Source organism: Rhipicephalus sanguineus, chromosome 2 (assembly GCF_013339695.2).
Source record: "Rhipicephalus sanguineus isolate Rsan-2018 chromosome 2, BIME_Rsan_1.4, whole genome shotgun sequence".
Taxonomy (NCBI): domain Eukaryota; kingdom Metazoa; phylum Arthropoda; class Arachnida; order Ixodida; family Ixodidae; genus Rhipicephalus; species Rhipicephalus sanguineus.
In genome coordinates this window covers 210466094-210478636 of record NC_051177.1, presented here as the reverse complement: position 1 = coordinate 210478636, position 12543 = coordinate 210466094, and the positions used below count along the sequence as shown (strand labels likewise).

Sequence of the window (12543 nt, the reverse complement as noted above, 5' to 3'; positions counted from 1 at the left end):
AAAAGATAACTTGCCGCCGGCAGGGACCGAACCTGCGACCTTCGAATAACGCATCCGATGCACTACCACTGAGCTACGGTGGCGGTCGTCCTCCCATCCACTTTATGGGGTATATATGTGCATTTAAACCTGGGAGTGTTAGTCAGCGTCGATCGCAGGCATGGCGGCGAGTGTGGAACACTCTTTTTCTGTCTTTTGGCATCATGTAGCACGTGAACTTATTACGAGCTGGCAGCTGACCAATAATCCCTCGCAGCTTCAAGTGCAGTGATTTAACACTGCCTTTCCGAACTTGCGGTTGGAAGACCAGTAGTTCAGACAGTTGATCACTTTACACGAAGTTATTGAAGACACTTTTTGTGCATTGCACACTAACTAATGCAGATCATACCCTTATGCCAAAGGATAAATGTTCCCATGCTACAGCTGTGGCCTTCAAAAGCAACTGCACAAACAATGCTGCACACATAAAAAAAAAATTACTACAGCATAGACCGCTTATAGCGTAAGTTGCCGGAGTCTCGAATATCTACACTATAACCAAGTAACATTTTTCAAAGGCTGTACGTTTCCAAAAACATGACAAACAGGCAGCCGCGCGAATCCGACAATCGAGGCATGCAGCTCAGGTGTAATTTTGCATGCACTTAAATTTGCAAATGTCGAAAGGTTACGTCCGCGGACCTCTGGTGCTGACATAACAAACACAGGAAAAAAGAAAGTGCCGTAGCGAAGTCGCTCACTAATTTATCGACCTCCTCGTTTATGCAGACTTTTCTGCAGTACCGCAATACAAAGAAACTATATACATCGAACGGCAATTAAAATTCCGCATGCTTTTGATTTTCCGGGAGTGCGTGATGTCAAAAACAGTGCAGAACGTCTCGATAACTCGGCAGTACACCACAACTTTGATCGTCCGTGGTCACTACCGACGAGGCAGCTAGTGCTCGATAGGCCTAGCCTGCAGGTTACAACTTGGCCCGGTATCGCGGGAAGCTTGCCCAAGACAACACAGAGATCGGGCGTAAAAGAGATCGTGCTCACGAGCTAAACCAAAGGCAGCACTCGCGAAATGCAGTTCTGGTTCGCGATCGGGAGAACAGCTGTGGTAACTATGCTGCAAAAGTCAGCCCAGCTTCTAAGTGCCTACTGGTGGCAAAGGCGAAAGCTCGATCATGTCTTAAAGCATTGTCATCTGCGGTGGAATAGAGGTCGCATGCGTGATGGCTGCACTCTACGACGACGTCACACCCGACAAAAACCAAAGAGCCAAACAGCGGTAACGCGCGCCTGCTCAAAGAGGAGCGTGCGCACGACAAGTGGCTGGAGCAAAGTCTTCATCCGTTGCCTCCCATGTACCTTCACCTAGGCAACCGCTCCCCCTACAGACACTGCGTGTCCGCACCGCACCGTTGCCCCCCCCCACTTAGCTGATCGTTGATTCGCTTCGCGTCCCCTCCTCCTCCGAAACGCCGACGATGCCCTCTCCCCGGCCAGCACACCTCAGCTAAAAAGCACTCTCCCCCACTTCTCTGAGAATTTTCCGGCAACTGCATTATAACCAGTCTTACATCATGTGGGACTGCACAATAAGCATCGTTAATATGTGCCGCCTCGAACCGTATGAACGGTTAAAAACGTAGCTGCAACGGATCCAAGACCAAGTCTTGTAAAGCCTAATGTATTTGCTGACCGCGTCAAGGGGTCCTGAACCACTTTTTCAAATGATCATCGAATGACCTCAGTTTTGGAGTTTATTGCCTCATGGATAAATTGCTTTAAAAATTTCTTGAATTCGTCAAGAACTAGTGGAGTTACAGGGAATTGTCATATGCTTTGAGCACTTGCTCTCTTCTCTCGTCCCAATGAGCACACTGAGAGCTACACAGAGAGGGTGTGGTGAGTGCGCCGAGCCAGTGTACCTATGTGCGCGGCGGTAGGAGACAGCAAGGACGTTAATGCATGCGCAAAAGAGGTGTGAACACGAGGAGTCGCGTGCGGGAGAATAAAAGGAAGAGGGAGACAGGGTTAGTCGTTCGATACAGTTGGGCGGCCAGACCCGAGTGTCGTACCACAGTGTCGCAGTCCATGAGTTGAGGCTTCGGGCTTCACATGGCCGCCAACTTTCTCCGTCTCCGAACGCTTCGCAACCGAAAGCATCAAGCTCCGTCGCCAGTCTTCAGGAGCCAGTGCCAACCTCCCCGAAGCTCCCCTCTCACTGCTCTGTACCTCACCTCACCACCATGCCTCAGCACTACGCCTCGCTCAACTCGATGGACTGTCAAGTGGGTGAGCCTGTGTCAGCCTTGAGCGCAAGACTTGTTTGGGATTAGGCACGCTAATTGGCTAGCTCGTGCTTTTTCTGTGTTTGTATAGTTTGTTTTAGTGTGTGTGTTTCTTGTGTGCCCAAAGTGTTGTTTCAAACCTACAAGCAACCTCGTTGGGTTGGTGGGAACGTCCGCACTCCCAACCATCCATACCTTAAGAACTACACGTTCTCATTACAGAGGGATGGCATTGGGGAAAGAAGCTATGCCAGCGTGCATTATGAAATGTGATCGCTCTCTCTGTCATGAGTAAGAGCCCCTCGGAGGCAAAAAGATGAAGAAAGTGTTCGAATCAGCGCGAGGGCACCCCTGTGGAAAATTCTAGAGAGCTCGCGGCACGTGAACCGGGCTGTCAAGAACAGGAAGAGAAGGTAGCGGGGATTGTCTTCAAAACTCAAATAACATACTTTTTAGGCTGTATTTGTGGCTGATATTGTACAGATGGCACATATATGCACCCATTAGTGTGATGCAACAGTCAAATTGTGTCCGAATTTTTGTGTCACCACTCCTTTAAGGGGGAAGCTGCTTTTTGGGAGCAAGAAATGGCAAAACAATTGCTTTTACAGAAATGTTACTTTTGTATTGTGCCAGTACTGATGCAAAACCACACCAATTTTCATGCATCCTAGATCATTATTCTCCCAATATATTACCTCATCAAATGACAGTGTTTTGTTCATTGTTATTTGCTCTGTATTGTTTTCTTTGCAACCTTATATTCTTCTGAGAAGCCTTTCTCAGCTTTGGCACACTCAATTTTAATCATTTTTGTACTGCTGAAAAGCTCAGTGTTTCACAAGTGCAACAGGGTGCCAAGATTTACTTTGGGAAGTTATAAATTTTTAGAAAGAATGAATAAGAGAAGTGCTTTTTCTCACACACTCAAACTAAAACTTTGAAGCTTCATAACGTTCGTTTTAGGAAAGCTAGAACCATAAAATTAGATGCTCATTGCACTCTCTGATATCTGTAGAATCCAACAACATTTCACTCAGCAGGATATTAATTACCCAGTTTATTAAAAATGTGATCAAGTGAATTTTTCATGAATAATTCATTTCAAAGTTAATGGTAGGGTGTACATAAAAACTGAGCTCGTATTTGATATGAGCAAATGAAAATACTTAATCACCAGTGATCATCAACCTGACTTAATAAAGCACATTCTGTCTAAAAACCTTTTCTGGCCTTATGCAAATACAGTTGTGAAAGAATGAAAGCACATATGTGGGAGCTTATTTTCAGGCAAAAGTTTTCTGTCTTCATTGACAGCTAGCAGAATGCTGAGAAGTGGCAAGACTGTTGGATGCTAACAGCACACCGAAACCATGGAGGGGGGACACAAAGACAGCTGCTCACATCGGGCACTGGTCGGTCGAGGATGACTCGCAGCAGCTCCATCCACTGGGTGCACACATCACGCGAGATGAGCCCCAAAGGGAAGTGGTACTGCACGAGCGCAAAGTAGATCTTCAGGATCTGCTTCTGCAGGAGCACCGAGGCCTCTGACTGGTCGGCCAGCAGCTGTGCCAGGCGCTGCTGCAGCAAGGGCAGCAGCAGCTGCATTGCCTCGTGCAGAGGCTCCCGCTCCTCAGGTTTCTTGTACCTGCAGCAAGAAGCTCAACGAGTTGGCCAAGGCTGAACTATGGCGCAAGAAGACGGATCACATTGCACACAAGTGAACACTGGTCGGGAACAGGAGCTAAAACACAACTGCTAAGTATCGTACCGTAAAACATCGCTCATTCAAGGGGGCCATAAACAATCTTCAAATTAAGTAGGTTTTTTAATTGACAGAAGATACAAAAAGCAGGATTACTGAAAGTAATCAGAGATGCTAGTGTGCCATAGTCAGAAGTTTGTAGTTCCAAAGGTCATATTTTCCAGCCATTCCTGATTCCAATATTTCCACAAAGCTGGGGAGGCCCTTTGAAGCTACAAGGCAATGCCACATGGCGAGGGAAGCACCTCAGCCTCACTGCTGCCAGCGAGATATGCGGTAACGTGTCACGTGCTCCTTGCTGCGTTGGGCGGCTTTCTATGGGAGAGCGCGTGACGACCATATTTGTAGTTGCGGCCGCTGAGGTGCCACGGAGCAGGAAAGGGGAAACGTGTGCTGGCAGCTCCGTTGCGGCTGCTACCGCAGCAAATTAGTTGGTCGTGGTCGCAAGACTTCTTCCACAATATAAGTATGCTTAATTTTTGCTAACAGTGATCCTACTTGCTTGTTTTAATTGGTTTCTTCACTCTCATCTACAGCACACCTCGTTAATACGTACCCGCTTTAACCGTACTAAACGTTAAAACATAGTAACGAAGAATTCCCGACAGAGTCTCAAAGGGCCTAATGCATTCGCTGACCGCTTTTAAGCCATAGTGGTTCGTCCTATGCCTACCGGTTATTGCATACCACAATAACTTTTTGTGCCATAAAAGTTTACTATGCCGCTCAACTTGCCAATGCCACAGTGTGCCACAAAAAGCTTTCAGTCTTTTTGAGAAGTGCTTAGATCGCTCAATCAATGATACTGGTTTTCGCGTGACTGCAGTGGTGCCTTTGCGGGTAAGCATCGGGAAAGAACAAAGGCGAGGTGGCAGCCACTGATGAACGCACCAGTATGACTTATCACCGACAATCTTATCACCATAGACTTTCTTACTATAATACCTAGAGGGGAATCTGGCGCTAGTGTCTATGCGGACTCCTTGAGCGGCGCTTCAACCACCATGGGAATGATGGGAAGTACAGGCTTTGGATCTGCTTCGGATGGCTTTCGTTCTTGAGATTCGCAATGCTTGTTTGCCGAGTGTAAAACAAAGTGATATGAAGTTACTTCCCATTAAAACTTGCTTCATTCTTTTGTACGTAAAACTTCATCCAAAAAGTTTGCATGACAGTAAGATGGAAGTGAAACCTCGACAAGTTCAACCACCAGGGTATGCATTGCTCTACAACTGTGTTCCAGATTTGGCATCATGATACAATGAATTAGTTTTTTACAACACTTGAAAAGAAACACGCTTGTTTTTCCTTCGAAAGTACGCATTATCTATTTATGGAAATAACAGTACTGTATTGGATGAGAAAAACTTAACGTATAATCTGCTGCGATGCCAGGTGCGTCTGTCCAAGTGATCTGCCCCCAACGCATCTCTCATTTTGTTGTGAATTGAAGTCAGAGCAGCGAGACGGTGCGTCTACTTAGCTTCGCCGTCGCGTAGCAGTCGATTTGAAAGAGTTTTGACAAGTAGCGCCTATCAAAAAACGTGAACTCTATGCAATTTCCTGCACTGGCATGAGACGCTACATCTATGCGCAGCGGTGAGTGCACGACGCTTTGCTAAAACTGTCAAATGCAACATGTAAAGCTGCAACGTCACAGCAAACCAAGAGACCTAGCGGTCTTCAGCTTTTTTGAACAACAAAGGCACTGCTTGAGTGCTTTGCAATGCACACCACTGCCCACGCCTCGTAAAGAACAAAACTGAAACTGTAGAAAAAGGTCCATAGACAATTCACTAGCTAACGCAATCCAATCCAAAGCCTGTACTTCCCATCATTGCCAAGGTGGTTGAATGATCGCAGCGCCAGTTTCTTCTCTAGGTTATTGTATGAAACTCTCTGCTTATCACGATAAGTATCTTCAGCCATCTGCTCGGACATGTGTGTGGCGTGGTGCTAATTTAGGCCTACTGCACGCTTTCAAGAGGCAACAACCTAAACATGCAGGGACGACGATTGCTGCTGCCTTGTCGCAAGGGACCGCGTTGAAGCGAGCACTGCTTTCTTGAAACGAAAGCAGCTCAATGTGGAGTTGAGCGGGTCACGGCGCCGAGAAACCTCGCTGCAGTGACGCTATCAGGTTAAATGGACGTGTACAGTAAAGCAAAAGCGCGGCGCTGTTGTAACCATACCACACTCTTTTATTAGGCAACAACTCAAACACGCATCTGTCCGCTGCCAAGATTGCTAGTGCATCACGGAGTGCGCATCGCTTGCAGAAACCTCATCATCGCCGTGTTAACCCAACAAGCCACTCGCCGCATCTGTGCACCGACAGGAACAGAGTGGGTACAAAGCACACTCCCACACAAATGTGCGCGTATGGTACAGCAAGCGGCTCGACAGTGACGATGTACTTCTACCCAAATTGCAGGTCCGAAAGGCATTATTTCAGGGCCCCACCTCTGCCGCGCCTATTATCTCGTAGGTTCGAACCAGCGCTTTTGCGAGTCGATCTGTTTGCGACAGCAGCTGAGTCCGAAAGTCAGCTTTGCCGCAATGCCGAAGCGTTATGGGGCGAAGCAGACCAGAAATTCAAAGGGGCCGCTATCACGGCATCGTGCAGCGATGTCTTTACGGATGAACAGTGGAAATGCACGGAGGTGTGATGGCGGCAGCTGGCAAACACGCCAGTATTAACTGCTGACAACCCTTACGATAAGCATCTTCAGTTAACTGCTCGGTAGTGCATGTGGCCTAGCGCAGTTGCATGCACACTGCACACATTTAATAGGAGAGAACCCTACACGCCAAACCGCCATTCATGCTGTCTCTCTGCGCAAGACCGCTAAGTGCGCCGCAAAGACGCATTGCCTTCACGGACGAAACCAGCTCGGCCCTGCCGCGCACGAGTGCGGTCAGGAACGAAGTAGGCATCACGAACCCTTTCGTGACAAATGCATGCGTACGGTACAGCTACAGTGCAGTGACAGTGTCAGATTAGTCTGCAATGTGCTGCACACAACTAAAAACAATTGGCTTCACACGGCAGCAAATGATGCATATCGGTGGAGATTCAGCGATGTGTGTACGCATTACTTACGTGCGCACACGCATAGGGGAAAGCCGGATGAGCCGCCCGCTCTTCCGCCACAGTCTTTGTGTTCCGCGTCATCGTTTCCAAACGCCCCATGCGAGAGCCATAATCTATCCCATGCTTTGCTGGTATCAGCGGCGCTCATCACGAGATGCAAACTTGCAAGTGGCAGTTGGCATGTAGTTAAGCAGGGTTCGCGGCAGGTACCAAATGTATTTGCGAGAGCCTGGGCACGTACCAAAATGCCTGATAATTGTACTACACTCAAACCTCGTTACAACGAACACGGATATAACAAATTATCGGTTATAACGAAGTAAATTAGGAATAGTCTTATAATAGCTACAGTGTTACAAATAAACGTTTATAACGAATTTTCGGATCTAATGTTATTTTCATGGCATATGTGACTTTGTTATAATGAGGTTTGAGTGTAGTAGGCATTAACGCTACTTCGGACGTGGCTGTGGCGATTTGACTGCTAGAGCGGAATAAAAAAGCATGAATTCGTTTTTTCGGACTGCCTGATTTTTCGGACAATTTCGTGGTCCCTAGGGAGCCAAAATCAGACGTTGACTGCAGTCGGAGAGCTGACATTTGCGTTTGTGAAAGCTGTGCATTTGTGAAAGCTGGTGTATTGTACAGCCAGATGTGACATGAGTGACATGTCTATGCGTGATCTAGTTTTAAAGGGACCAACAACTGATTTTTCTCGACCCATTTTTTTATGGCCCGACAGAAAGCTCACCCTTCGCAGTGTTTGTAGCTGCAGTAGTTAATTCCAAAAGCACGTAGTTATTTTACAAGCAGTTTTTTTCGATCTGAAAGGCTCTAAACACGGACATACCTTTCCTCCAGCAACGCTGAGCCCTTCTCGCGATTTGTGAAAACTATCGTCCTGCTTTTGCAGGAGTTCCTGTAACTATGCTTAACCACCTTTATTTGGAGCTTTTTCAACTATTTTTGAAAATAACAAGCTGTTACAATGAGATGATGTGGCATTATACACCTTCCCTGTATTTGTACCGCGTTGTGTGCGCATGCGTCCAAGGTTGCCTGTGCCTGTGCCAAGGGTGGCTTGTCCCGGCGTCGTTACTGTCTCGATGCACAAGCCAAGTCATCGAGAACGTTACTACGCATAAGCGCGGCCATGCCGAATAGCAGCGTGTGTCATTTCTGAGACGAAATGTAGGTAGCAAAACGACATCACTCCAAAATCTTAGCGACCTGGAAACTGCGTGCACGGTTGCATGAGCATGCTGAAAAGTTGCTCAATACGCACTGACGAGCATGGGATCATTACACGCGGAGACAGCGCCACTTTAATACATACTACTTATGCAGGCCTATATCTACATTTTTTATGGAGTAATACCTTTTAATATAAAGAAACAAACAATATTTCAATACTAACAAAAAAAATCGTCGACCGCATACAGCAACCAACGGTCACGTGGCCGGGTTCATCGGATCGTTCATGTTTTTGCCGCCAGAGGCGTGCCACAGGTCATTTTTCGTGACTTTCAATTAATAAATAAAAATATAAATCCATCTCTCGCGAAAAAAACAGGGTTGGTTTGAGTCAATGCGATGCACAATCTTTCCATCAATGCAGTCATCTTATTTGATGTTCTGGGCAGTTGTTGGTGCCTTTAAAGATCTGTCCTCTCTATTTTTGTTATTCTTTTCCTATTTCCTACGTTTAGCACCACCAGGCGGGGCAAGAAGGGTATTTGAACTTTTTGTAATCTAGCGCATAGGAAACTTGGAATTGATATGGACATTACAGTAGAACCCCGCTGATACGTTTTTGAAGGACCGTAGGAAATAAACATAAGAGACGGGAAACGTAAGAGCCGAAAAACAGGAAAAACGGCAAAATATTTAGTGGTACAGAATTTTATTTCAATTCTTACGAGCAGCACGAAAATTGGCGCGCTCAGCCACGATCTAGTCGATGGATAGAAACGCGGAGCTTAGGACGGCCTTATCCACAGAAATGTAATCAACGTATGTGATTTTTTTAACACCAACAGCTGTAGGCATGAAAAAACTAAGCACACGCAATCACGACCGGCGCGGCGAGTCCGACCGTGAACCGCACGCACGACCATGCGAGCTCCAACCAGCTCGAACTCCTCCCGTTCTCCGACAAATAACGATGATGATGAGTCTACGCCAACGCGATGGCAGAAGTGAATGCCAATCTCGAAGGCCTTGCTTTCGCAAGCAATTACGTCATACACGCCATGTTTGTGCAATGCAAATCTCAGAGGCTATGCTTTTGTCAATAGTAAATGCCAATCTCGAAGGCCTTGCTTTCGCGAGCAGTTACGTCATAGACGCCATCTTTGCAATTTGAATCTCGAAGGCCATGCTTTTGTTTGCATCAATTGAAAGATTCTGTTGCTTGCGCCTCTCATGCGGCTAATATTACGGTCAAACGAGGCCAAGCTGCGTGAAAATGTGCCATGGCCGCTCTCTTTGGTAGTCACTCGGTCGGCTCCGGGCGCACTTCGCGACGTATCATACGGGAACGGTCCGACAGTTACGACGTAACAGCCGGGTTCCCAATACATTGTATCCTATGGGAGCTATGCCGGGACGGGCGGAAAACGACGTAACAGCCGGGAAAACGCAGCAGTGAGGAACGTAACAGCGGGGTTCTACTGTACTTAGTGGTGTTAGTTATCTCTGATACTGTGAAATTACTCTTTTGAAGCTATATTCTGATCTAGTTAACTGGTGTTATTTTATTGCTGCTAGTTACCTGCTTTATTTTCTTTATTCGGTACTGCTGTTTGTGCATGCGCTGTTCGACACACTATATAAATTTTCATTTTATTACCAGAAGCACTGCTGTGTAAACATGCTAAATATTAATTTTGATCTTACTGCGCTGCTCGAATATCTTATTTACGCTGATGTGTTTAGAACCTGGGCCTTCAGCCCAGTCAAACTGTTGTTAAGATTTCAGCCGAGCAATTGGTATCCTACCGTATATACTCGTGTAAGGGCCGCCCTCGTGTAAGGGCCGCACCCCTACTTTGGAGGGGGGAATTCCGAAAAAAAAATTCAAAAAGTCCCACCAGAAAAGTGTAGTTAGTTAAATTGCAGCTAGATGGCACTGCCAGCTTTTCCGCTTCCGCCGACCTCGACGGCGCCATTATTGCTTTGTGTGGCGCATCGTTGGCTTCGTGTGGGTAGCTTACCAGTGTTTCTTCAGATCGGTGCTGTCGGTGTCACTTTGTAGTAGTGAGCCCTGTTTGAGCCATCGCAGGTGAGGGACGATGGGCCGGCACTTGAGATCTTTCACTGCAGCCTTTAAACTGCAAGTGATTGAATATGCCGAAGAGCACGGCAAGCGAGAAGCTGGACGCAAATTTGACGTCGATGAGAAGCGCGTGCGTTACTGGATGAAACAGAAAGATGCCCTCGGCGCTACCAACAGGAGCCGAAAGGCATTTCGCGGAAAGAAGTGCAAGTACCCGGAACTCGAAGGCGAACTTGTAAAATATGTCATCGACACTCGAAGGGACGGCCTACGCCGTCTCAACTGACATGATCCGCGTGAAAGCCCTGGCCATCGCTCGCCACATGGAAATACCCCAGGCACAATTTAAGGCAAGTCGGGGATGGGCTACGCGGTTTATGAACCGTAATCAGCTCTCCATCCGCCGCCGAACAACGCTTTGTCAAAGGCTTCCAAGCGAGTACGAAAGCCATGTGATTAAGGGGGGACACGGGTCTTGGCGACGAAAAAACGTCAAAAAAATCTATTTTTCAGTTTGGTGATTTTCGTTTTCTTCATATCATCCCGCACCTGCCAGCAAAAAATGAACTCGAAATGACGCGTCGTTGAGCCAAAAAATGTCGTGTTTATTCATCCCAGCACTTGGTTTCGCTTACGAAAACGCCGAAAACAGCCCCCTTTTGCGTTGCTCGGATCGCGCTAACCACTCATCGGACCGCGGCCATCTTAGTCTCGTTTGAAAGAGCTTCTGTTGAGCTCGCTTTCCCGCCAGGAACGAACCTTCAATGCTGCAGCCAGTCTGCGCTACCAGGCAAAAACAAGCGACAAAACCGTGCCGTATCATTGGTCCATAGCAGTCACGTGAGTGAACAGCGGCTTGTGATTGGAGCGCGGGGACTGACAACACTGGTAGATCACACGCGCGCGGCCGCAAACACGCGCGTTGTCACCGCCATTTCGGAAGTTTTGTAGTTTTGCGATCGAAATCGAGATGCCGAACCGTGCTCGAAAGTTCCGCACACTGCACAAATTCGGCAAGCGACGGAAAAAATGTGCTGTGCATCCCAAGGAGTCATCGCAGCCAGCGGCGGCTACGTCGGCAGAGCCGAGCGGGACAGGAGACCGGCAGACGCCGCGATGCAGCAGCCCGACACAAAGGCAGCCTTCGATCGCTACAACTTCTACCAGTGGCGACACGCGCTCAGAGTGCAATAAATCATCGCGACTGCCGACGAAGATATCTGCAGATCTCGGCAGAAGAGCGCAACGGATTCCGCGACGAAGCGACGCTGCAACACAAGCGATCGCGACGGCGACCACGGTGCCGTCGGAATCAGCTGATTGCGGTGATACTTCAACAAGGCGCCAGGAAACAACGCCGCTGCTTGTGATTACGACAGCAGAGAATGCTGCTGCAGCAGATCTCGCAGCCGGAGAAAGCGTGGCGGCGACTGCGACCGCTGCCTGCAGTACTTCAAGTATGCGCGATCGAGCTGCGAGGATAGACGCGACATTTTTGACATCGGCTGACCGGGAACTCATCGAGCGTCGCGCACAGCAAAAAGCAGCGGAACTTTCCTCGGTCTCGGCAACCGATCGCAAAATGAGTGTTCTCGCGAGTCAGCGCGGCACCGAAAGTTCGTCGGCCCCGACGTATACCATGGTTGACCTCGACATGGTGAACAGTTTACTAAACGAACGTTCTGCTTGCCGAGTGTGCCGTGGTCAGTTGACCATCGAACGCGACGCGCGTGAGTACGGCGTAGCCGTTAAGCTGAAGCTTCACTGCAGCAACTGCGGAGAAGTTGGTTCGAAATGGAGCTCGCGACGGGTTGGTGGCAGTAGTAACTGCAACCCGTTCGAAATCAACGTTCGCACGGCGCGTGCGGTTCAGAGCACTGGGAATGGTCAGGCAGCTCTGAATGACATCTTTGCCGCTATCGGTGTTTCACATCGGGGCCTTCACACGAAAACGTATTAAGAGTACTTGAAAATGAAGCTTCAGCCAGCAGCAACGAGAGCTTGTGCCGAACATTTGACTAAGTGTGCCACAGTGGTAAAGAGCCTCTACAAGGACCTCAATTTCGGCAACCCCGGAAATATTGCCGTCTCTTTTGATGGAAGCTGGCACACAAGA

General features: G+C 48.0%; 1 protein-coding gene across 2 annotated transcripts in view; it reads right to left on the bottom strand.

Annotated features, from left to right (window-relative positions):
- The window catches only part of LOC119384046 (importin-7), a 179212-nt gene that overhangs the window by 150389 nt on the left and 16280 nt on the right, over positions 1 to 12543 (bottom strand). For both annotated transcript variants that reach the window (XM_049412744.1, XM_037652336.2), the window contains exon 3: positions 3693 to 3939. In XM_049412744.1, the coding sequence (XP_049268701.1) occupies positions 3693 to 3939 (247 nt within the window). The remainder of the gene's footprint in view (positions 1 to 3692; positions 3940 to 12543) is intronic.